Genomic DNA, 27931 nt, shown 5'->3' with positions numbered 1-27931 from the left:
GTAGAAAGTATATTCCACGTCTTGACATGAATATTTGAGGCCAAAATGAAATACATTAGAAGATCCAAGTAAATCAAATACTATGCCCTAAGCTTAAGCAAAAGAAAGCAACTTTTATGATGATACCACATTACTGTGAGGTTCACTGCTGTCTTGAAAACAAAAATTATCTGCATAATTATCTCCCCTGCTTTTCACTCCCAGAATGAGCAATGTTTCAAAACTTAAACATATCCTTAAAAATGCTTCCTAATAAGAACTGGAATTTTCTGGAATTGGGGTATAGAGGTGATGGAGCAGGTTTTTTTTTAAAGAAATAATGATCATAAATTATCCACATTTGATGTGAATTATAAACTCTCAGATTCCAATATTCAATCAAATTCAAGAACAAGAAAGAAGTGTAAACTACAATAAGGCAGGCCATAACCAAATTGTTCAAAACCAGGAGCACAGAGAACATCCTAGAAGGACTGACCTGGGAGGGATAAATCCCTGGGGAGGGATAAATCCGGTATGAAGAGATTCCAATAAAGATGGCAACAGTCTCTCATCAGAGAAAACAACTGAGGAAGAACTTTAAAGCATGAAGTACAAAAATACATTTTAAATAAAAATAAAGAAGGAAAGGGAGGACGGAAGGAGAATGGGAGGGAGAGAGAAGGGGAAAGAAAGAAATAAAGAAAGAAAAGGAGGAAGGAAAGTTGGTGAATTATGGGTTAATAGCTAGAAAATATATCTTTGGAAAAATTACAGCAACATAAAGACATTTCCAGACATATAAATTCTGAAAGAATTCACTACCAGCTGACGTATCCTAAAAGTAATGTCTCAACAAATCTCTCAAACAAGTCCTTTAAACATGGCAGAAATGGAAAAGCAGAAAATAAACTAGATCTGCACAAAGGAATAAAGAGGATCAGAAACTAAATACCTGGGTGAATGTTTAAGATTTATTTATGATTATTTAATGAAAAAAGCACAAAATAAAAGATTGCAATTATTTTAAAGTAAATAAAAATGAAAGCACAATGTCAAAATTGATTTTAGCAAGGAAGAAGTGTCTTATATAATTGCCCCCAACTTCCACCTGAAGAAACCAGAAAAGGAACAAGAAGTAGGAAACTGAAAACAATGAACATCCAGCCAAAATTGATGAATATTCAAAGACAATTTATATACAAGTACACTGTTCAACTCCAACTGTTCTCAGTCTGATAAGTTACCCTTCTTGTCATCTCTTCCCACAAGTCTGCAGTGAAAGCATTAGATAGGAAATGTAGCCAATAACTGAATTAAGCCATTTTATTCATCATTATCTCTAATTTGTAAAGCGATATTTTATATGTTAGAAAAATCACTGTGGTTTTTATCATGTTGTTTATATAGGAAGCCACAAAGGAATGTCAAGTAACTTATTTTTCTGATACTTCTGTATTGCAAACATTGTTTGACAAACATTGTTGTACAAAGATATGTGTTGGGGAATTTTTACACCTTGCAGAAGAATAAGACTTTGCTTTTACAAATGAAATATTCCTGAGAGAAGGCCTATGAGCAGACACATTATAGCATTCTGATAGTTTATTATGTGTAACTGTTCAGAATATTTCATGAACAGGTTTTAAATCTCTACAGATGCATCATGAAAGATAAGTGAATTTCATTTTTAGGAATAGTCACAAAGGAAATGTAATTGAAACATCCCTAGCATGGCGTGCAGTTCGTTCTGTTACAATAAGGCCAGAAAAATGTATGATTTCTGCACCTAATGCTTATTCAATGTAAGGGTGAGGACAATTTCCAGTCACCATCTGATGCTAACAGCAGTTGGCAGAAAGAGTAATTTACAGCCAGAATGGAAACCTGGAGATCTCACCGGCTTGTGGGATAGAGTCCTATATACCTAAACGCACACATACAGCTGTGAAGGTCATTATTAAAGGAGAAGGGGGGCGCTGCGTAGGAGGCTGTTTCAATTTCTGTGACAGTTTGTGCAGGTAGAGATGGAGTCACTCTTTCCTTCAGTATCAAAGGGTACTGAAGCATTGTTGACTCAAGAGCATTATCATGCAGCTACATAAAATCCACAGTGTAGAATTTATCTGAGATGCTAATGAGAATCAGACATGGTGAAACAAAATGTTGAGGAAGTTTGTTTCCTTAAATGGAAAGAAGTTCCACAGTTGGATTTAATGTTACATTTATTAGTGAGATGAAGCCTGTCTAAAGTAGTGCTTGCTGTTGCTACATTTAACTGCATTTTCAACATATGAAAATCAAACGATGTAACATATCCCATTAACAGAACAAAAGATTAAAAAATAAATGATTTTCTTAATAACTGCAGTAAAAGCATTCAACGAACATATAGTTCAACTCCATTATAGCATTCATTTGGGAGCAAAAGCCTGTTTCAGAGTTCATTGCTTTCTGTAAAAATAGTGATTATTTTTTCTACTAGTGGTAGAATGTGAAGGCAATTATTTAATTAGATAAAAATGTGTTTGATCTTTGAATCAGTATTTACAATAACTTGCTAAAATTTTAATTTTTAAAAATCTCATTTCTTTTGGTTATCATGATATAAAAATAAAATCACAAGTGGACATTTTCTCCTTTGTTTAGTGATGACTCAATAGATTAAGAATTCTCCAACTAGAGGATCATTCTTCAGTTCAATTTGTATATTGGACATATCTGCATCTCTTTATTGAGCTTAACATTTTTGTCTTGGCTAAAATTGGAAATGGGAAAAATAGTAGGCAAATGCTAATGAAGATCTATCTGTTCATCCATAACCTGTATTCATTAATATAGATGTATATAAAATTTATGTATTCATTTTAGATATGTACCACTTATTTGAGGTGTGTGTGTATGTAAATCTAGATCTAGATAAAGCAGCTGGGTTGACTGTGTATCTACAGTGATGACTCTCAAATTATATTTCATTTAATTTTTTTTTTCCCTAAACAAATTTTAAGTGCTTTATGGAGTATTTACATAACTACATCTAAATATGTAATGAAGAGCCATTTGGGTGGGTTTGAATTGTAAAAGATACACCCTGCCAAACAGTTTGTGCTGTAATTCATTATTTATTTATTTAAAAGGGATTATTAATCTTTTTTTTAAGTACACACTATGAGGTTTTGAAGAGATAGAAATGATAATTCATTCAGAGTGCCCGACCACCAGAGAAAATATCAGGTAAATGAGTAAGCTTAATCTTTGTGGAAAAAGTTATGAGCGCTAGTATGTGACTCCAAAATAGGAGTTGTAGCACAAATAATTTATGTGTGCCTAATAAAGAAGAAAGAAAAAATTAGATTAAAATGTGGGTAAAGGGTGAAATCACATTCATGTTGTAGACATCTAAAGGGAAACTTAGGGAAGTTTTGATTGTGAGCAATGCATGTTTGCTGATTACAGAGCTTCTGGTACCAGGGACGCAGATTTAAACATGACAACAAGCTTTCGCTCTTATGAGCCTCAGAAACCCTAAGAATGAGTTTTAAAAACTGCAATCAAGCCAGGAATGGTGGTGTATGCCTGTCATCTCAGTGGCTTGGGAGGCAGAGGCAGGAGATTCTCCAGTTCAAAGCCAGCCTTGGCAAAAGCGAGGCACTAAGCAACTCAAACCTCCTCTTTAAATAAAATATAAATAAAAGGGCTGGGGATGTGGCTCTGTGGTCGAGTGCCCCTGAGGTCAATCCCTGGTACCCATATCCCCAAAAACAAACAAGCAAACAAAGAAAGAACCCTCCAATCAAGAACCTTTCAGAAATTACATCTAGGCCCCTAGTGGAGTAAAGGGTGGTGACGAGGAGATCCCAGACTCTTTGCAAGGCTGTGACTGAGCTTCTCACAGAACTCTGAAGGAACCAGAGAATGAGCGGAAAGACCAAGAGGAAGAACACCCAGTGGACAGAACAGCTTGTGCAAGGCCCTACTTCAGAAGTAAGCTCCGGAAGTTAATCAATAGGAAGAATGCCATCTTAACTGGAGTATGAGAGGGAAAGGGACATTTAAGATGGATGAGGAGAACAATTTGAAAAATGATGTGCTTATGTGTTTGTTGAAAATGGACCTTGATTGGGAAGAACGTGAGTATGTGTACCGACTCATACACCACTGCTGAGGTGTCAGAAGCCAAGCTGCAATATAAGCTGAAATCCTAAGTGCAGGCGGTGGTAACATGCATACTGCATTCCTTAACTAGACTATGAAATTTACGTTTACATAGGGGTAAGATGAATAAGGAAGCTTCTAGATATACCCTTGCTTTCCTAACCCCTCCATCGCATTTTTTGTGCCTTCCAATTAATAAAGTAATCAGAAACACTAAGTGCTAATTGGCAAAATGTATCATAATATTTTCCCAAGATATTTTTATGTACATGTATATACGTTGTATTGTGGCACAAAAGTAACAGAGACCTCAATGAATAGGAGCTTAAATAAATTATCATGACTGGTTTTCTGATTGAGAAAAAAATTCAGAGGCAAACCTCAGAAGGTTAGTGTTATGAAGCCATGAAATTCTCAGTACTCCACACACCTCCATTCTCCCTGGAGTATTGTTTTTGGCATAGCGTATTCCTTATTGTCATGATACTGCTAACCTTCCAGAAATTGTGTCCACACAAACATGAAGAGAACAGAGCATAAATGAAGTTAAAAAGAGGATTCCACTTTCATTCTCTTTACATGCACTTAGAAAACCCGTTGAGCCACACCTGTTTATATCTAATTGGTTAGAAGAGGACCAGGTAGATACAATTAGCCTAAAAGGTAGGTAGAAAAGGTAATACTTTAATTGTGCAGAATTTCCCTAAACAAAACAAAGTTTCTATCATGATGAAAGACTGGAGTTGGGTGAATATTTACTGTTAGGTTACAAATTTCACTCACAGATTTGTAGCTAGAGACTACAGGTATATTGAGAGATCTTGTCTGTTTGTTTTTTTGTGTTTTTTTTTTTTTTTTTTTTTTTTTTTTTGGTGTGTGTGCTGTTTTTAAGATATCTATTTTGAAGAGAAAAAACATAAAAACTACTGAAAGGTTTTAGTCATAATGAATAATAACATGTTAATGATCTAAATGTACCTTTTCCTCACACTCATGCCCCAAATATCATATTTGATATACATTGAATCTGACTAGCCAACACAGTTACCAACCTGAAGCATAGCATGATCCTTGAGAAGACAAGGCATTTATTAGTGATGTATTTGAGAATAACCCAGGGTTTTTTCCATAGCATATTCTTTATATGCATTCTCCTCTTGGTTATCGTACTTATATTTGAAGTCTCTTCTTATTGGCACATGAGGGAGGGTCATACTCTTTACTCAGTTCATCAATTCAAATACTAATCTCTTTTATATATATTTTCACAGAAACACTGATGAATCATTTTTGAATAAATTTTACTGTGTATATTTGTGGTTGGAAATCCTATACCCAAGTCAAATTTATACATAAAATTGGCCATTGCCAGTACAATCAAAAGTAGCTTTTGTTTTTCAAAGACATCAGAAAAGACATTAACAGAATGGAAGAAAAGATCTTGAAAATCATATTTTGTGACAAGGTATGTATATCTGGAATGTGAAAGTAAAATTTTAATTCAATGATAAAAAGATGATTCAATTTTTAAATGGTCAAAGAATCTAAACAGATACATTTCCAAAGAAAATATACATATTGCCAATGTGCCTATGAAATGCTAATTCCATTAACCCACAGGAAAGTGGAAATCAAAATAAAAAAATGAGATTGGGCATGGTAGTGTGTGCCGTTGATTCCAGTGACTCAGGCAGCTGACATAGGAGGATTGCAAGTGTGAAGCCAGCCTCAGCAACTTAGTGAGGCCCTAAGCAACTTAGCAAGACCCTGTCCCACAATAAAACATAAAAAGGGCTGGGATGTCTCTCAGTGGTTAAGCACCACAGGGTTCAATCCATGGTATCAAAAACCAAACAAGCGAACAAAACAAAACACAATGAGATACCACTTTCTATCCTCTGGGATAGCCACAATCAAGAAACACAAAAAAGCAGGGCATGGTGCCACATGCCTGTAATCCCAGGATCGGGAGGCTGCAGTAGGAGGACCAGGAGTTCAAAGCCAGCCTCAGCAAAAGCGAGGTGCTAAGCAACTCAGTGAGACCCTGTCTCTAAAGAAAATGCAAAATAGGACTGGGGATGTGGCTCCGTGATCCAGTGAACCTGGTAACCACCCACTCCCCCCCCCAAAAAAAAAGAAGCATAAAAAAGCAAGAGTTGGCACAGACTTAGGGACGTTGGAACCTGTGTGTGTTACTGACAGGAAGGTAAAATGATGTGACTTTTTGGAAAAGAGTCAGTGTTCTTTCCAAAGTTGAAATTGAGTCATCATATGATCCAGAAATATCTTGACATTTTCCTAAGAGGAATAAAACCTCTATGCAAATATATGAAAAAAAATTTAATTTTATGTCTTCAATAGGTGAATTGTGTAGTATATGAATTATCTTTCAATAAAGCAGCAGCACAAGCAAAGCCCCTTAGTGTCAAGGCTACGTTGCAAGCAGCACTGCCTTTGTAACCAATAGGATAAATCAACTCATATTTAGACAGGAGAGCTCATTTCAAGCATTTGTCACCTATGTCACTTTAAAAAAAGAAAAGGAGGAGAAAATAAAAACATGAAAAATGTTATATTCAAAGATCAACTAAAGTTTTTTCCATGTAATATTAAAGCAACTGGAGGTATACTAAAGAAAATGACTAATATTGGGTAGTAAGAGATCTATTTCTTGTGTCATACTCTGTCTTAATCTCCATGTTCTTTGATTATGCTTTGAATAAAATGTATTGTCTGTGCAATGATAGGAAGTAAGTTAAAATTGCCAGAAAGTGGCACAATAGTATTGTGAAGAGAGCTACAGAATCTGTGTTAGTCAGTCATTCATAATGCTGTCTTTGGCCAGAACCCTTTATAAATTCCAAAGATCTGCATTATCTGAAGCAAAAATTTGTGCTGATTTAATAGTTTCAATTTATGATTTTTTTGCCAAAAAAAGGGCTTTTATAGAAATCTTCCATTTCCTCCGATGTGGGGATAAGCAGGAAGCATTGTGCTAGGAGAATCTAGGTTATTGCCTTCACTACTGAGCTCTTTGTCATTGGGTGACAACAGAAGGTTTTTTAATAAAGGTCAAAAACCTTTCTCTATAATGATATAAAACAGGAATATAACCCCTGCTGAAATATACAATTTGTTTTTGTATATTTCAAAAATATCTCTGAAAATATTTATGCTTGGAAAATTGGGTAGATTATTAAGGATTCTTTGCTACATCATCATTAATAATATTTTAGATACTGAAAGATTCACTATTTATAAAATTTGTAGTTGCATATATTTAGAAATAAATTACTGATAGCTAATCTTACCTTATCCATCCATGGATACCACCATTTAGCATGTTTGAAATAAATGTAGTCAACAGTTGCACTCAGAATGTTTAGAAAAAAGATGTATTTAATGCAATAATTGAAAATTATGAGCATATGGAATATGGTCTTTCATACTGTGTTTATCAAGTTAAGGTTTAATTCATATGTATCATGTCATCTAATGATTCACTGGTTTTAATAAATCTTGTTGAGTGTATAATATATGAAATATATCATCAAAAGTAGATTATCAGACTGAGAAAATTGCCCCAAATAGGCAATATATTGGAGAAAAGAGAGAGAGAGAGAGAGAGAGAGAGAGAGAGAGAGAGAGAGAGAGAGAGAGAAATGCATGTATACATGCAACCAAAACTAACATACAGTAATACAGTAGCCGGTATTTAAAATTTCCAACTCATAAGTTCTTGATTGAAGGGATGAGTAAATAAAGATCTGAAGGAGTTTGGCAAGATAAAAGTTCCCACTTCCACTATCTTTTTGCGAACTAAGTCAGAGATCAGCAGGTAAGGATTTCCTCAGCTTGTGCCCATAACCTTCTACCCGCAAACAGCCACTGTCTGAACCTCAAGGTCAAGAACTGAATAGTTCCTTGTTTGTAAGGACCGATCACATTCCACCAGAATGTGCTCACAAGAGGCTTTATATTTAAAGGATGTTTTTCAGTAGCATGAACTGTGTTTCTTTGATCTGAACTACTCAGAAATTAACTCTCAGGAAAACCCTTTCAGGACTTACACTAGACCTGTCTAATTAATTGTACCACTTGGAAATCACCAGTTTAAAAACAAAACAAAACAAAACAAAACTGATGGAAAATTCCACCAGGAGTGGCAACTGAATTATGAGTCTTGAATTGTCATATGACAGAGGCAATGCCTCTCTCAATCTGAGAATGCCCGGTGGCTATGGTGACACCCTGTTCAATAGGAGGCTGTGTGCCAGTCAAGGAGCTAAAACATTTCCTGACCTTGAAGTTCAGACAGTGGCTGTTTGGGAATTGAAAGTTATGGACACAAGCTGATAATGGTACTTGGGCTGCTCATATTCAAGACCTTGGTTCTACTTACTTTGAGGAAACTTCTCACAATTTATCCTTTTGATGTCTATACTTAATAAACATGCTAAGCTTGTTGTGTGTCACTGCCTCCTATTATGGTTGTAGTCAACCAGGGTGACACAGCTTTTTCTGTATTTGTGTGTCTGTTTGTCTTCAGCTCCTGGTTCAGGAACCTGAATTAACAACAGTGCAGGATGTGGCAAAATTTATCAGAAAATTATTCAAAATTAAACATCATATTATAAATTGTTGGGAGTGGTGAATATATTACGGGTTTTTGAACTGTCCAAAGACAAAAGTGACATCTCCCTTAGGAATTTGTCTGTGCAAAGGTGCCAATCAAAAACCACCCAGTGTATGGTGATGTTCTGTTCAAAGAGAAATTCCTTGCTAGCCAAGGAATTTTATCAGTTCATAACTTTGGATTCAAATGTCTACTGCTAGGAGATAGAGAGTTTGGGTGCACACTGATCAATTCTAATTTGACTGCATTTATGCTCAGCTTTGACTTTGTTTATCCTGAAGAATTTTCTCTCAGTAAATCCTTTTGATGTTTAAACCTATATAATAAACATGCCAAGTTTGCTCGTGATCAATCTTTCTCCAAAAGAGGCAAACTGAACCACTATGCCTGGCTTTTTCTCTACTTTTGTGTCTGTTTGTCTTTTTCCTGATCCCCTCATCTACTGGTTCATGTAGCCCTGAACAAACTATTGCATAGGTCATGGCAATAAATCCTACTGTCCGTAGAATGACAGTAAAAACCTTCAGAAACTCAAGTGTCCTCAGAGACACAGACAAAACATTTTCATTCAAAATGTAAACATCCCATATCTCCAAAAGTACACATTTTTAACTTCCTGTCCAAAGCCAGGGTTTCCTTAGTTATGTCGACCACTAACTGACATTTTATTCTGGGAAGGGGGCTGATAATATAAAAGAAAGCAATTAATTCAGTGTACATTACAGTGAAGGCAGCCACAATGGTCCCACAGCAGTTTCCAATTGGACTTTCATCAGGGTGACATTCCTCAGTAAAAGGGATTAGAAAATAATTCCCCAAACTCTCTCTGAACCCAGTTGGAATAGGTTGGAATTTTATTTTGAAGCTTGTGCTTAGAAACATAGAATAAGATAGTTTAAAAAAAAAAAAAAGCATAATGCTGAATCTCAGTAGCATGGAGAAATAGAGTTTTCTCATTTTCTCTGTAAGTATTTCATGTGCTTATATTTTGAAATTTAGCAAGAGAACTATAGTGATTCCTCTGTGAAATGACATCATTCACTTATTACAGCTGACATTTTCCCTAATATTGTCAAGCAGAAGTTGAATTAGCAGCTTTGCCATTTGCCTTAGAAAATTACCAATATCTTCTGGTGCTCTTCTGTGTATGCAGAAGTTCTCTATGTTATATAAACCTTTAGAGAATTGAGTGGATTGCATCAATCCATCTGTGAAAGTTAAGATATAAGATTTATGAGTTATAATTTTGAAAAAAAGCCCCTTATCATTTGGTGGATTTTGCCAATATTCACTGTTACATATTTTTGGTTTTGCTCCTTTTCTTTTCTTTTTATTGTTTTTAATGGATTATTATGCTTATTTGTCACTGCTGACTCCTTAAATGGAAGCACATACGATGTGAAAGTTGTAAATTTACACTGTAAGAACTGATCTGCATATATCCAACAATTTTTAATGTGCCAAATTTTCTCTACACTTTTAAATAAAATATAATCCACTGAAGTGTCTTTTCTGATTTCAGCCTATTAGCATGTTAGTGATCTACACTTGGATGACATATGACTTTCTAGTTCAATTACACCAAGGTCAGATAGCCTACTCAATGATTCTGCCTCTTCACAATGTGTCATGGCTTTATGTCTAAGAAACGTTTGCTATCTGAAAGTGTTTTATTTGCCCTTGAGAAAAAAAAAAAAAAAACCCTGCATTTCTTTCTATATGAAATTATTAGACACATACTGCATAGTTATTTTCGGAGGTTATCTTATAGTAGCCTTTCCCAAAAGCACTTGATATGACAATAGATATTTTTACACCTAAGCTGTACAATCCAGTAGAAAAAAACCACATGTGGACATCAACCAGTTAAAATGCCTACTTATCCTGAAATATTGTATTTTTATTTTTTTTTGTAGTTATACATGACAGTAGAATATATTTTGACAGATCATATATACATGGACCATAAACTAAAAACTGTACTTTTAATTTGATTTTCATTTGTTTTGATAGCAGGTGTGTAATGGTTGCTGTATTGTATAACACATACATAAAACTTAAATATATACCCCTTAAGTTTCACCATCTGCCTTAAGTTAGTAATTTCATCAATTCCCCAAAAGTAAACCCCACAATTTTGCTTCTTTTTCCCAATCTAGCCATGGCACTATTTTTGGTTGTACCATTTCATTTATAATCACCTAAATGTTTCATATTGTTTTGCATTTCCAAATTTTTGTTTATTTATTTTTATAGCTCAGCTTTCATTCTTTCTTACCATTTTATGATTCCATTTAGTATGATTTTTTCTTCAGTTCAAGCAGTTTGCAGTGGGTCTACTGCAAATAAAGTCTCTCAGCAATTGTTTTCCAAAAACTGTTTATTCCAATTTTAATTTTTTGTGTGTAGAAATCTACCTATCAAGGGTTCTGTGTTTCCATTATATTGCATTAAATAAATAATTCCCTTATTTCCTGAATTGTGTTTTCTTTGAAATCACTCATGAATCTCATCATTGCAAATACATGTATCATATTTTTTCTTTGGTTGCTCTCAATAAATATTATATTGATGTTATTTAACTTAATGAGGCCCACTAAACTTCTCAGATTGGGTAGGTGTGTTGATTGTTTTGGAAATTACAGTCAATGTATTTTCAAATGTATCTCGATTCACAATGTATTTTCTTCTAAGACACTAATTATGCAAAATTAGCCCTAATGAAACATTCATGTACAACCACCACTTTAATATTCATTCTTTGTCTCCTGTGCTTGAGTACACACTACCCACTTATCCTTAAAGTTAGGAATCCTAATTTCTGCTACATTCAATGAATTCACTATTTTCAATGTTATGATTTTCAGTTGTTTTAATTTTTCATCATAAATTCTAATTGCTTATTGATATTCTTGTTTTTATTTATTTTGTCAAAACTTTTTCTCATTTTCTTAAATAGAGTAGGCTTTATTGTCTTAGAGTCCACAGTGCTGATGCAAATGTACAAATCAACTTACGATCTGTTTCTAGGTTAATCATTATAATATTAATACATACACACAATTCAAAGTTAGTTGTTTTGTTTATTTTACATTTTGATTAATATTTTGTTTAAACTTAGATAAATTGGGAGAAAAATGTCTTAAGCCATTTTATCTCAATTCATTTATTTTTTTTTCTTTTAAATATTTTGATTAGTAGTATATAAATTGGTACATATAAGTATATATGTGGTGTTAAATCTCTTAATTGTGGATCAGGTATTCAAATGACAATTTTTAATTTGTTTTGAATTTCTCATAATATTATACAGATTACTTTGCATTTTTGTATACTGACTTTGAATTCAGATGTTTTATGACATTTGCCTTTCAGATATTGGGTCTTTTTTCAGAATTCTGGTAGATTCTCTACAATCTGTGAACAAAGTCCATTTATCCTGCCATCTTGATACACTGGCCATTTGGTTCTCCTCTTGCGTCACTGCACCATGCAAGGCCCATGAGGGGAAGATAAGAAAAAGCCTGAGTGTGGACACACAGACCTCATTCCTTGTCTTAGGGGAAGGTGTGCAATCCTCTGTCATGAAGTAAGACTTGGGCCCTAGGCATTTTCATTATATTTGTTGCTGATTATTAACCTCTGGCCTCTTTCTGGTTGAGGAAGTCACCCTCTCTTCCTGGCTTATTAAGAGTTTCCTATCATGAATAACAGTTGAATGCATCCATAGAGGAAAAGAGACAACACTTGCAGGTGTAGAGATGAGTCACATTACCTCAAACATGCTAAAAGGATGGAGACTTTTAATGGACTTTAGGAGGTAAATGTTAGCCTTTACCAGGGTCTAGCCTCTTGTGAAAAAATTTCTAAGTTAAAGCATTTGTCTTAAAGAGCAAAAACATAGATGATAAATATATGACCTATTTTTAATAATACTCTTTTATCCTTATTGCTGAATAATTCTTATTATATTTTATAAGAACAATACTGTTTCACACTTTTATTATCATTATATTAAAGCTAGAATTGTATTCAAGTCTTCACTTATAAGAACAATAATTTCTAAATACAATATGGGATTTTATTAATCAAATATAAATAATCTTATGAATTGTACTTGATGTAATTATAATCCATTAATTTATGTGCCATTTGACCAAAGATTTTCAGTCTATAAACACGCACAGCTCTGTAGGCATCAATGAAACTGATTTTTTTTATCTGATTACTTTTCGAGTAATCAGTTTCTTAATCTCACTCAACTGGAGGAGTTTATTTCTTCATTGATGGTAGAGGAACATTTTACTAAATTTTTACATTAAAGTCTAAGCTAATGGAAAATAATGTATACTACATCTATAATCACACAAAAGGAAAATGTATATATGGCTTTCTATAGCCACTATATTTGTCATGATGTCTTTATTACTTTTGCATTAAAAAAATTGTAAAGTATTTTAGATATATAGGAAAAAACCAGAAATGAATGTACCATGATCATGTGTGTGCCAGCATTAGTCAACTCAATGAATACTACTGTTATATCATTTTTTGTCAGCTGTTTCTTTAAAATGGATTTCATTTGTGGGATAGCCATAGGAATCATCCCACATACTTTCTTTCATTCTCCCTCATTAGCCCAAGAATAAAGTGTACTTTTGTTATGCATAATTATTGTCTTTCCATTAAATTCTGACATGGACAGTTTTTGAAACCTCATTGCATTTTTCTTTGGAACCCAACATTATCTCCTTAATTAATGTTCTCACTTAGTAAAGGATACAGACAGCCTTTTATTATTTTATTCCATGAGATTATTTTTTGAATGAAATAAAATCTTAAATCCTGCATTTGTTAGAGTTATCTGAACAAATTTTATAAAAGTTGCCATTCCAGTAAAAAGGTTCAAAGTATCCCTTTGAATAAGTACATTGTCCTATGTCAACTTTAATAGATTTTCCTCTTTGCCCCTTGGTGCATGTTTAGATGAAACAACTCTTCCTTCCAGCTGTTAATCCCACTCTGATGAAAACTCAGATCAAATTGACAAGCTAATGGAAACAGAGATAGATGGTGAAATGCTGCTGATTTCTTCCTCTGAAAAAGTGACTGATAAAAAATATAGGCTTCCTTTGGAGTTAAAGGAGAAATGATTTGGTGCTTTATTTCCCAAGGGTCAGTATGTTATGTGCTAGGTTTTTTTTTTTTTTTCCTTTGAGGAACTATATCCTATTTATGAATAATACCTTTTGAAACCCCAGAATTCATTTGATAAAAAAAATAAAGGCAGCACATTTACAGAAAGGTTATGTGTGTCACAGAAATTTGCTGGCCTATATTCCATCCCTGTAAAATCAGCTCTAGCTGAATGAACATCACTCATCCAACTAAGAACTTTATCCCACACTACAGCATGTGCTTAAGAGTTTATTCCCAAGCATAATTCCCAATTCCCAGTATATTCTGAACAGTAGAAAAGGCACAGTCTAATCAAATTCACGAGGTGCATTTCTCCAAAGGTGTGAAATTCTAAACAGTTATGATCACTCTCTTTCTCTCCAAGTAAGCATGCTCTCACATTGAGCATGCAACTGCTTGTGGATCTCTGCTGAGCCCGGAAATAATTATTTTCTTGAATCTGTCAACACCAGAATTTTTTGAGACTTCCGTGCCATCTTCTAACAAATGCTTATTGTTTATAATGCAGCACTTCTTTCAAACCTTTACTGATTGGTATTACATGAGAAATTATTTTTAAACTAATGTACTTTTCTTCCAAAATAAGATGGCTTTAATGTGCACTTTTTGGATTGGATATATTTATCAGCATCCGCTAACAAAATTCTCAGTTCCTTAAGAAATGAAGGATTGTGGCACAAATACATGTTCTATAAGGGAAGAGTTAAAATAAACTTAATCACATTTAAATAAAAAAGAAATAGACAATACTTAATTTAAGTTTGGAAATGCCAATACTTTCTGATCGATTTAAGGAAAATATGTTTTCTCAGGCTTTTACTGTCTAAATAGTTTAATTTAGATCAGTTTAGATCAAACCTCAGCCCTTACAGAGAGGTCCAAGGTCAAGAACTAAATGTGCATGTAACGTGAACCCAAAGTTCATGCAACAGAATGGCATGTCTGTCAGACAGAATAAATGTGTTCATTAAAAGGGAGCGCTTCATGGTATGTAATATACACTTACTCTGAACTATCATCTTTTTCCACCTTCCTTTTATGTCATTTGGATAATTTATTTAATATCCGCCACATTGCAGCATGGCTATTGTGCATTAATACCACATTAACATCATAATTATTTTCTGTTGTCGGGTAAATATTTTCTGGACTGAGTTAGCACTTCTATGCCAGCTTACCAACTTCACTACTTCGATAATAGTGAAAAGATATTACTTCTGTTTCTATTCCCATACATTTCTTGGAGGACCAACACCAACATTGTGTGTTGTGTGTTTTGCCACAATGATAACCAAAAAAATAAATAAATAAAAAAGGCTAATTAAAGTGTCCTGTTGTTTCCTTATCTTTCGCTCTCCACTGGAGCTCTTTGGTCGTCTGCCATCCAGGAGCCATCTTGGGACTGCTGCGTGGCGGAGTCTTTGAAACCCAAACCCAGATTTGTGAGGTACTGGAAACCTTCAGGGACACTATAAATCTACAGGGTAGAAACTGTACTACCTCAGATCCCCACGACTAAATGGGAAGACACACAAACAAAATGAAAAAAAAAGGGAACAAAGCACTCCAAACAAACCAGGATGCTCCAATTATAGACTCCATTGACAAACCAGTAAAAGAAATGTCAGAGAAGGAGTTCAGAATATACTTAGTAAAACTGCTTCACGACTTTAAGGAGGATATAAAGAGTGAAATCAGAGCTATGTTTCAGGAGATGGACGATATCTTAAAGAAAGAGATAAAGATCCTGAGAAGAAATCTAGAAGAAATCTTTGAAATGAAAGAATCGATAAACCAAAATAAAAATTCAATGGAAAGTAGCACCACCAGAGGAGACCACTTGGAAGACAGAACTTCAGGCAATGAAGACAAAATATATAATTTTGAAAATAAAGGTGACCACACAGAGAAGATGATAAATTGCGTGACATTCCCTCACCCAGACACAATGCCTGAACAGCAGCTGCTGAAGCCAATGGAGCGGAGCTACTGTGACTACTTCTGGGCTGATAAGAAAGACCCCGAAGGCAATGGCACCGTGGCGGGGTTCGAACTGCTGCTCCAAAAGCAACTGAAGGGCAAACAAATGCAGAAAGAAATGTCTGAATTCGTTCGAGAGAGGATAAAGATTGAAGAAGAATATGCAAAGAATTTGGCTAAGCTCTCTCAGAACTCGTGGGCTGTGCAAGAGGAAGGCTCCCTGGGAGAAGCATGGGCTCAGGTGAAGAAGAGCCTGGCAGATGAAGCAGAAGTTCATCTCAAGTTCTCAGCCAAGCTTCACAGCGAGGTAGAGAAGCCCCTAATGAACTTTCATGAGATCTTCAAGAAAGACATGAAAAAGTGTGACCACCATATCGCTGACCTCCGCAAGCAACTCGTCAGCCACTGTGCATCAGTGGAGAAGGCCCGGAAAGCCCTCACAGAGCGGCAGAGAGACCTGGAGATGAAGACCCAGCAGCTGGAGATCAAGCTGAGCAACAAGACGGAGGAGGACATCAAGAAGGCACAGAGGAAGTCCACACAGGCTGGTGATGACCTCATGCACTGTGTGGACCTCTACAACCAGGCCCAGTCCAAGTGGTTTGAAGAGATGGTGACCACCACTTTGGAGCTGGAGCGGCTGGAAGTGGAGAGGGTGGAGATGATCCGGCAACATTTGTGCCAGTACACACAGCTGCGGCACGAGACGGACATGTTCAACCAAAGCACAGTTGAGCCTGTGGACCAACTGCTTCGAAAAGTGGACCCAGCCAGACAGAGAGCTGTGGGTCAGAGAGCACAAAACGGGCAACATTCGCCCTGTGGACATAGAGATCTAGACACACCTGTGTGGCCCCGGGGGGTCCTGCCCAGGAGAGGGGCTGGGTGTCACATGGAGAGGAGATGGTGTCTCCTGCTGGGTGAAGCTGCCCTCCCACCCACTCTCCTGTCCACTGAGGAGAGAGGAGAGAGCTGGCGATTCCAGAAGGGTGATCTGGATGGCCCAGCTGGGGATCCCAAATATTCCCAGGCCGAGAAGACAGACCTGCAACCCTGCCCTTATCTCCAAGACTGAAGCCCCCAAACCCCATGCCATGCTTGTTGCTCTGAGAACAAACTGAGGCTGGAACTTTGTGGTCCCTGCTGAGTTCCATAGGGGTGGCCGTCACACACTTGTGCCCTTGGGTGCCCGAAGGCCCATCCTCCAACTGGTCCCTTTATCTCCTTAGGGGCTTCGGAAGATCAGGGGAGGGTCACCTCTGCCTCCAACCAATGTCAGGATCAGACTCATGAACAGAAAGCACCATCAACTCAGCCTGCACCTAGAGTCCTTTACAGCCCTCTATTTTTCTCATTGCATTCTGGGAGCCCAAATCTAGCTATCCTTGGCCACTTTTCATCCCCATGAGTCTTGGGAAGGCCTGTTTTCTGTCTTCCCAGACCAACCCTGCCTAGAGAGGTCAGGATGGAACTACCTCATTCGGCAAACTAGCCCCAAGTCGGAGCATTGAATCATGGTTCCTATCAGACCAGGCATCGTCTCTGAAGTCTCTGGAAATCCCAATCCATCCATTCCTCAGCTGCTTTCTCAAGGCAGTCCCCACCCTGCCACCCCTGTGCAGTCTCACTAGAGGGAGCCTTCCAAAGTTCTCAGCCAGCAAGGCCTCCTTCAGTTCTGTGCATGTCCAAAGGCTTTGAGGAATGGAGATATCAGCTCACCTCAGAAACCAGATGGGGTCTGTCTGTCATGGCCTCCTGTCCAACACTGGGCTAACCTGCCATCACTCTCCTGGGCTGCCCACCATGGGCTTAATGGGGCTGGGTCAGTCCCATATGAGAGACAGATTAGGGCAAGTCCCTTTGTCATTCCGCATATGGCTCCATCTGCTTATGCATGATGGGGTTTGGACTGCTGTCCCTTGTATGGGCACTGCAGACTTTCATGGCCATAGGAGTTCTTTGCTATCCAGGTGTGTCTTGCCACCTGGGCCTCCAGGTACTCTGAACTTTCCAGAGCCCTATGCTAAGCCCTCCCTTGGTGCCAGCACCTCCTTTCCCTCTGTCCATCTTCCCTGGAGAAGCCTGGGCCCAGTGTGATTTGGGAAGATTTTCAACACTGCCCTGGGTTCAGCCTGTCACTTCCTTCCTCTACTACAGCAAACACGATCACCACATTAACCTAGAGAATCAGCCTGAAGGGACTGGGAGAAGAAATTGACATAGTGAGCAAGGAACAAATTCTAGCCAGAAACCTATGCTCTGAGGGTCCATCTTTCTTCATCTTTCCATCATTGGCTTTGGATTGACCCTTCCATCTCCCATGGGTGCAGAATTCTATGAGCACGATTCACTGATCTTTCCCTCATTTTTACACGCTAATAGTGGAAAACATTAATCTTGAGTCTCTTGGTATCTCTTCCATTAAATTGGAATTGCTTTCTCATAGTTTATATTAGAAAGATATCCAATATACTAAAGCAAACCAGAAAAAAAGAAATAAAAAAAATAAAGTGTCCTGTTATAGGCAGATTCACCAAAATTAAAATCTACTGGGCACCTATGAACTCTGAAAGGAATAAACATTTGTTTCAAAACATTCGTTAAGATCAAGTGGTTATTTCATTTAACACATTTATGTGCTTATTCCTCCGTTTGCATATCAAATATTACTGAAGGTATATACAAATCAGGACACTTATTCACAAGTTTGGAGGCAGCAGGAAACAAGATACAGCATACGGAGCTCTTTGGAAACAAACCAACCAGTGGCCTGTTAAATATTTGAAAGCTTATTAAGTATTTGCACTGTCTTGGAGACATGCCCTGTAATAAATCGAAGAAGTTTCTTTGAGAAAAAAGTTTCCTGGTATGTGGGAGGAAGAGCCTAAAAAACAGCATTATTCCTGCCTAGAGCCTTCAGCACCTCCCTCTGATACACTGGGGTAGAGGTTTTAAACACCGCCCTTAAAGGTCACACTTCAGCACAGTGGAGAGGAGCACCCAGGTAGGAGTGTGAAATCACCGCAGAAGCAGCTTGGAAAACGAGGAACAGGACTACTGAAAGTTGACATAAGGTAACCTGACGAACTTCTATCCCAGTAAAATTTTACCTCCAGTAATAACTTAGGTCTGTTAAGTTGAATACGTAAATATTCCCAGTGTGATCAGATGACTTATGTGTTAGCAATGCAAAGTAGAAATGCTATATATGGAAATACAGAATGATTTAAGGACTCAATAGACAACACATGCAAATAATGCACATGAGAAGCAGGAAGTAGATCTACAATTTGACCAAAGCAATAAAAATTAGAAAATAGTGGACACAATTTTGAAAATATGGAAAAAATTAAATTATCACCATTATTGGAGTTAAACATCAGTGGGTCAAATGTTTGAATAAATATTCTGCAGGTATAGGAATTAAAAGAAGAATCTTTTCCAGGGAAAAGGCCTTTTATACAACTGATAAAATTGAAAGGAAGGAAAGCACTGTAGGAGGTGGATCTTTTAGCCTTCTGAGTAACCAATAATAAAATTATATTAAAATTTAAATATAAATCAAACACTTTACTCCTTCATAGAAACTCCACTGGTGTAGTACCTGCATGTTCTGTTTATTAGCTGGATGTAATTTTTGGAAGACACATATGCAATATTCAGCTTGATTTATACTCATTTTCTTTTTTCTAAAATAAATTATCTGGCAGGATAGGTAAAACTCTTCTTAATTTTAGAAGCCATTATGCTTCTTTCCAACAAATGTGAATTTCCTTTGAATGAGGAGATTGCTCTGATAGACACAGAGGCTGGGGCTTCCATTTAGACCTATCTGTAAAAAGAAAGGGGGTAAAGGAGCTCATGAGGATGGATTCCAAAGCTGGTGCTGACAGAGCTCTCTCTCTAAATAATGTTAAATCATGGATCTTTCCATATCTACTAGCATTTCTTGGCAAAATTCAAGACAATTTTTCTATATAGTTGGAGGTAATTGTAATAGTTTGGGGTTTTTTGATTTTGTTTTTAAAATGATGATGATTTTCTAGTATAGATTGTCTTTTACTTCTTCAAAGATTCTCTTGTAATTTTTACCTTACAGATTCTCCACTTTCTTGGATTTGTTCATAAGTCTTTGATTTTTGATGCTATTGTAGATGGTCATTTTCTTTCTTTGAATTTACGACCGCCCATTGCTATTTTATAGAAACATCATGGATTGTACATATTTTCCATAGTTTTGTATTCCATGACAATGTTAAGCTTATTTATTGGGTTCAGGATCATTTTAGTACATCATTTGAATTTTTCTATGTAGCCAATCATGTTTTCTGTGAATAGGGATAAATTTATTTGTTCTTTTCCAATTTTCAAGACTTTGAAGTATTTTGGCAAATACTTTAGCTTAATCTATTGAAGCAACTGTGATTTTCCTTTGTTGCTATAATAGAAATTTTGAGGAATGACATATCTTTGTGTTTGATGTCAGTAATATGCAGGCCTCAGAAAACTACCTTGGGAAATACTCTTTTTCATTTTTGAAAAAATAATGTTAAAAATAGGAATTATTTCATGATTACATATTTAGGGATATTAACTTGAAAAGCTTTCTTGACCTGGAATTTTCTTTGTAAGCATATACACTTTTTACTGTGGTAATATTTCTATTTAGAACTCTACTTTTCTGATTTCATGTAACTGATAGATCTTTCTTTTTGTTAGGATCACATAGGTATTTTCCATGATTTTATTTTCCACCTTTGTTCTTTCTTGTAAACAGAAAACAAATAGTCGAGATCTATTTTCTCATGCAATCTGGCATGAATTGTATTTGTCCTTGTATAAATGCAATTTTATGTGATTGAATTAAATATGTTGTAGTGTATATACAGTATATAGCTGTATACTATTTATTGTATCCATTTTTCCTGCTTTTTTAGATTTTTTCTTGATTATTCATATATTCCTTTTATTTAAGGACTACAGTATATTTTTGTAATCAATCTAAGTGTAGGTAGGAAAGCATATTATATTTCTTCTCATGCAATATATTAACTCCACAAGAATGTATTCCCATATGCCTTCTTCCCTTTATGCTCTTGCTGTTATGTGTTTTACTTTGCATACATCTTATGCAAGACATGGATACTATTTTTGCTTTAATATTCAGTTATCATTAAGAGAGATTAAACTGAAAAAATCATTGTATAGTCACCCTTATTTTAAACACATCTGTTGATTTTTCAATTTGTTTTGCAGATTCTCATTTCAGTTATCTGGTTCCTTCCCCCAATACCCTTCTGTACACATTTTGCATTTTGTAGTGTGGATGTCTTGGTAGTGAATTTTCTCTACTTTTAATGTCTGAAGAAGTCCATGTTTTGTGAAAAATATTTTCAGTATACTCAGAACTCTGTGTTGGCAGTGACTTCTTTTTTCCAGCATTTTTGAGATATTCACAATTGTATCACTTAATTATTATTTTTATTTAACATGCATTTTGTTCTCAAGTTGCTTCTGTGATTTTTCTTTAAGTGTGTGACCTTGTATTAGTGTGCAACAGGATGAATATTATGTCTTCTGGGTGTGTGTGTGTGTGTGTGTGTGTGTGTGTGTGTGTACATATGCATTCACATGTGTGTATATTGATATTTATGCTCTACCTTCCGGGACCCAGAGTTAGATTTCGTTTTTATAGTAAATGTCTCAATCCTAGGTCCTTAAATTTCTTGTCTACTACATTCTTCTGTTTTCTCTGGTTCCATTTATGAATGTGTTGCTTGAAGTTTTCCAACAGTTCTTATTGAATTTCATTTTGTTTATTGGTTTACAGGGAGTTTTTATGTTACAAATTTTTGTTGTTGTTCTTGCTCATTTGTTTGTTTACTTCTTTTGTTCCTCTCTGTGTTTTGGGTTGGGTGAGTTGTGTTTATGCATCTGAACTACTTTGTTATTTAGCTGTGTGACATCTATTCATCTACCTGTTCCATAAAAGGTAATTTTTGACTCTGTTATCATTCTTTTAACATTTCCATTTGGCTCTTTTTTGTTTGTTTGTTTGGTTTTGTTTTTTGAGATGGGGTCTCAAAAGTCCTGGTTAAATTAGAGGCTGGTCTCCAACTTGTGATCCTCCTGTTTTGGCCTCCATAGTCACTGGGATTACAGGTGTGTGCCTCTGTACCTAACCTGCTTCACTCTTTCTTGTATTTTCTGTTTCTCTGCTAAAATTCCCATGCTGTTCTTAAATTCTGTGCATTTTCCCTGAGTCCTTTTCACATTAATCATAGTTATTTTAAATTCTATGCCTGACTATTTCAACACCTAGATCATTTCTAAGTGTGAAATTTTAACTTTATATTTAAAACTGGAATTGTGCATGCATAATGAGCTAGAATGTTAGAGTGTGGAGTTGAGCTACTTTGTTCATGAGCTCAGCTGGTGTGGATTTGGGGGTTGTTTTAGATTATTGTCAATACTAGTCATTCCCACTGTTAACTTTTCCAAAGGTGGTGGCAGAATTGCTGAAGAATTTTTCATATTGTCCCTTCCTTACATTAGACAATCTCTGTGTGTCTGCTCCTGGAAATGGGTCTTTTCTGTGCATTTATTTCTCAGGGATAGTCTGTTGGTGCTTGAGGCTCATTGCTTATAATTAATAAAAAGTGCTTCATAAAATACTTTTAATGATATGTTTTAATTAATATTGAAATGATAAAAGGGAATGCTCAGAAAACAGAATGAAGGAGAAGTAGAAGTCTTGTCAGCTCATGTCAGGGTTCTTAGAAACAACCAAGCATGTTTTGAAGCACAGTCAAGTTGACCTTCTAGAAATAAGTACACTAACTGTCAAAAATTAAAATTTATAAGGTTATTAATGATACAGAATAATCACAATTGAACAAACAATTAGTAAACTGAGCAAAAACCTAAAATTTTCTCAAGGCAGAGAAAAAAATAGGCATGGAAGATACAAATGAGAATTTAGAAATACCAAAATTAGTGCAATGAAATTTCATATATCTTATTTGAATACCTGAAGAAGGAATCAAAGTAAATAGAAGAGGCAGTATTTTAAGGGATAACAAGTGAGAATTTTCAATAACTGTTTTTTACAAGGCATTGTTAAAAAGTAAACTGAAGCACACTTAAATTTTACAGATTTTGTTTGTACAAATGACAATTCATGAATTGGGCAGCCCCAACCTGAGATGCTTTGGGAGACCCAACAAGGGAATGCAAAGGGGAGGCTTTTATAAGACAGACTCAGAAGTAAAGCAAAGAAATGTGTGACTGGTTATGGTGACTGAGTTTCCTTGTTAATCTACCCCACTGCAAAGTCCCTCCTTACAGAATCATAGTTTTGTTGGCTGCTTCTGATGGATTGGAACGCTAAGTTTTGCTCATGTTTGTAAATCATGCAAGATTGAAGTCAGTGGTGAGGCCCACCTGCTGTGTGCTCAAGGATTCTTCAGGTCAGGTCTCTACTTCAGGGACATTGATACTCATGTGAACACAACTCCACAAATCACCAGTGTGGCAGTTTAAAGGAATGCAACACCTACAAAGCTCAGGGTGCCATTGAACAGTACAGAGCACAAAGAGAAGAGATGAAAGGCAGTCAAACATTGAGGAGAGATTATCATATGTATGTATATTTTCCACAGGAACAATGAAAGCCAGAAATAGGGTAGGAAGAATTTTGAATGTGCCATTTAAAAAGAATGACAGTCTGGTGTTGCATATAAAGTGAAGTCATCTTTGAAGCAAAAATGCAAAATGAATGTGTTTCTGGAGTCACAAACACCAAGAGTGTTTACTACCAAGAGGTGGTTACTGAGGTTAGAGAAGTTTCCTGGGCAGTTGTGAACCTAGGGTGTCCTCATGGGTCCTGGGAGTCTGAAAGGATTGAAGGAAACATAACTGTACTATGGCTGTGAGTGAGGAATGTAGGGTTAGTTCCAGTGGATTTTACCGGATGTGCAACACCAAAGTTCCCTGTTTCCAAAGGCGATGGATGCAAAGGAATGTGGGCACTGTCTACCGCAGAGGTCAGGAGGGGAAAGCAACCAGGTCATTACTGACTGTGAGAGTTGGCAAATGCCAGAGAGGATAGTGGCTATGCTAAGAACAGCATATAAATGCAGTCTGCTTTTTTCAGTTTATCCAGATAAAGAGTTTGGATAACAACTCCAAAATTTCCCCAAATCCAGGTGCAGCTACTTCCAATGTCTGAGGCAACTAAACTAGAAAAAAATGGGTTTTTGACCCCAAAATTTGAACCTGTTTAGAAATGAACTAATAATTCTATATTACCACTTAACCACTACATTATCCTGAACACAACATAATTCACTTGATTACTTCGTGTACCACAATTTGATGTTCAATCTTAAGTTCTTTAACTCTAAAATTCAGTTATTGCATTTACGATTTTGTGACTTTAAATTTCACACTGTTATAACTTTATAAAGAACAAGTAAGTTCTGTCAGAAAAATGGAAGTACAAGCTTTAGTGATGTGATCAAAAGAACAATTTAAGGTATCAGATTGAAGGAAAGTAAACAGGGCTCTCACATATCAACCTAGCAGTGATCGAAGTCAGAATTTGATTCAAACACCAAGAAGGACTTTCTCAGTCATTATCAATGGTAGCACAAAGCTTTGCACACTGTAGGACACACATAAATAGGGTAAGACAATTGGATCTCACAGTTTTAGGAGTATAAATGTATAAACTGAAAAAAAATTAAGGGATGTTATTTAAAAGTAAAATGTATACATATTTCAGTTGAATAAAAAGATCTTAATTAAGATAAACATGTCCAGAATAATTTCTGGTGCTTTTTTATTAGCTCTGAAGTCCTATTTTGTAAAAGTCTTCTTACACTAAAGGTATAAGGGTGGGGGACATTGTAAGGGGTCTTGCAGCATCTGTATATTTCACCACTATTCTTGACAACATATAATAGTTATTGAAGACTCATGGATTTTAATTCAAACACAATTTATGACCTATTGTTGGCTGTTATTTCATTACATAATTAGAAAGTCCAGCCTATCGTTGTACTTGAACATAATTCAATTAAATAATGATTCCCTATACTACTACTAATATACTACTACCAGAGTCCTTATTAACACATATATTAAACATCCAAAATTCACACATGTCCAAAATATTAGCCAAATAAATACTACCAGTAAACAGTAAGTTTTGGTGCTTAAACATCTAACTACCTATATTGCAGAACACATGAACTTTTTGAAGCAATAGGAAATCATGGGAAACTCATACATTATTAAGTTTTTCAGTTTATCCCAGAAATTACTCCTCCAAAACAGTCCTCATTCTATGCCTCCCCAACATGTGAAATCACTTAGTGGGAGAGAATGAAGAAATGTTTTTGTGTGTATATTTTCAGGCAGATCTGTTGAGCATTATATGGAATCTTTCCAACTAGTTTTATGCAAGAAAATAGTGAGTAGTCAGCTAAATAACTACTTACATATGACTCTTTTCTAGTGTTGCTTTAGTCTGAGAACACAGCTGTCCAAAAGGCAGTGGTGGTCTTCACTGAAAAAGTTTTAGAGCGAAACTAACAACATAGGCAGATATGAGGTTCCTGGTGTGTGTGACTTGTGACACTATCTCATAAGAGGAATATAAACCACCAGAAGGCAGCTACTATTCCAAAGGACCGAGTTGAAGGTCAGGGAGAGGGTGTGGGATGTTATCCTTCCAAATCACAGATGTGTGAAGAGTGCTGTGTTGCTTCTGCATTCATAGGTACCAATCATTGTCTGCAAGCTCAAAAAAGGCATCACTCAGCATTGTTGCTTTAAGCTAAAATAACTCAATTGTCTCCAGAATTAAGTCTCCTTGCAATTCCAGGCCTCCTGATATTTCCTTTGTCTCCTTATTCTAACTGATGCAGCCAAAGCTCAGGACATACTTCAGGTCATGCGGCTGCTGTTCCCACACATTGTTTCTGCAATGTCCACTCCATAACAGAATGCTTACTCCTGTCAGTTTTCAGGATGGTCCAAATGGTGAGCTAGATTCACAGATTCACATCATTAGGTTATCAAGCTGCCCTACAGAACAAATAGTAGCATTTCTGTTTCAGCTGTAACTGAATTTTACAATTTTATTCCAAACCAGCTTGTTCTTGATTGCTTTGTGATATGTTGTCTTCGTGGTTCATTAAAGTAATGCCAATGCTATAATTCATCTATAAGGGACATGGAGGTGGAGAGTAGCCCCAGAAGTGCTTGCTAGACGCATACTATTCAAACACATCTCACTAATTGCTATGCAGAGGTTTCCCGCAGATTCCTTTGATTGATTTTATATTCAGAGTTGTAAGAAATTAATTTTTCTCCTAAATAGCATATAAATGATTTTTTTTTCCACTACCAAACAAGCCAATTGTCACTGAGGGAAAAGGTAAAGCAGAAAGTCAAGGGCATGTAAAAATGCAGAGATGTTTATTAGTAAATACTATAGTCTAAGCAAGGCAATTTGAAAAATGCAAGAAATTCAGTTAAAAAAATACTTAAAGAATAATATTCAAAGCCTTTATAACTCTCCTATTTCTTTCAGTTAATTTCCCTAAATATTGACTTTACTAATTTTTTAATCTCATTTCTTTAATATTGCTGGCTAACACTCATTCTTCTAAAATGAACAACTTATAGATTAATGAAAGGGACATAGATTATTAATTTTGTTTCTATACAATTTTATATCTTAAAGAATAGCATGTCACTATTTTCTCCATGTTTTACAGTCTTACCAAAGTTCGTTTTTATTAAGGAACTAACTGTTATGTAGGCTTATAATTAGTGTGAATCACCTCACATTTTTTATGCTTTATCTTCCATTCAAAGCAACCATACATATTATTCTCTCATATTCTTTGTTTATTGCTCCTATGAACTCATAACAATTGAAGTAGATCAAATAACTGTTGTTACAATTTATTAATCTGTCAACAAACCCTAATTTAATATTAACTTATACAAAATACTATGTTTCTGAGTGTCATGTAGGCAAATGTGGATATATCAATAAACCATTGTTAAAATCATATATCATAGAAAAAGTAAGAACTAAAGAGACAAATGTAAAAGAAAGTGAAACATAACAGCAGTTCAACTCTCTCCTGAGGTGAGTTTCAGTGGTGCACGCCATCATGAATGAGAGGAGGACAACGGAACTCAAGGGCAGTTATTATATGTGAATCTGCAGTGTGAGCAAAAGTACTGAGGCACAAAGCTTAAAGGGAGTTCCTACTTAACTGTCAGCATTTCACAAGCCACATACATGACAGCATGTGGAAGAAAGTGTGTTGTAGGAAGGTTTATTAGGTTGGGGAAGTAGGTCAATCCCCAGCATCTCTCTCTCTCTCTGTCTCTGTCTCTGTCTCTCTCACAAATACACACAAAGATAAACGATTATCAATTATGTCAAATACAAACTAATAGGGACTTATTAGGTTACAGCTCTCACAATCCAATCTTTTCACTTGTGAACATTTCCTGCATTCACATAGGAACTTTTTAAAAAAATTTTTTTAAATATATTTTTAGTTGTTGATGGATTTTCACTTTATGTGTTCATTTATGTGCGGTGCTGAGAATTGAACTCAGTGCCTCACACATTCACAAGATGGAAAAACATCCTCACTCTGTACCATGGATAATGGTTCAACTATCAGTTTTCCATTACCAGGTAGAATCAGTGGAAATAGCATGTGATAGAAAGCAAAATGTAGTCAAGTGTTCTTGGTCTTAGGTGTATTTGGTATTTCAGAACCTACATCTCCTAAATCACAGAGAGGTTATCAATCAACAGTTTGGGTTAAAGAGTAGAAGTATGGACTCTAAAAGAAAATATATAACTAGGTTTAAACCAAAGACTCCAAAGACCACACTTCCCTCTAGAGGTGAATTTACTCTTTCTCCAAAACATTCATGTACATT

At 35.9% G+C, this 27931-nt stretch overlaps 1 protein-coding gene across 1 annotated transcript; it reads left to right on the top strand.

The window, feature by feature from the left end:
* The first annotated feature begins 15380 nt into the window (after positions 1–15380).
* LOC306642911 (growth arrest-specific protein 7-like) lies at positions 15381–17212 on the top strand. Its single transcript, XM_079108713.1, has one exon. It carries the CDS (start codon positions 15489–15491, stop codon positions 17022–17024), a length of 1536 nt encoding a protein of 511 aa, XP_078964839.1. The 5' UTR covers positions 15381–15488; the 3' UTR covers positions 17025–17212.
* Positions 17213–27931: the final 10719 nt, after the last annotated feature.

Source organism: Sciurus vulgaris (genome assembly GCF_902686455.1).
Source record: "Sciurus vulgaris genome assembly, chromosome: 13".
Taxonomy (NCBI): domain Eukaryota; kingdom Metazoa; phylum Chordata; class Mammalia; order Rodentia; family Sciuridae; genus Sciurus; species Sciurus vulgaris.
The sequence above is the reverse complement of the archived record's forward strand: the minus strand, read 5'-3'. Positions and strand labels throughout refer to the sequence as shown.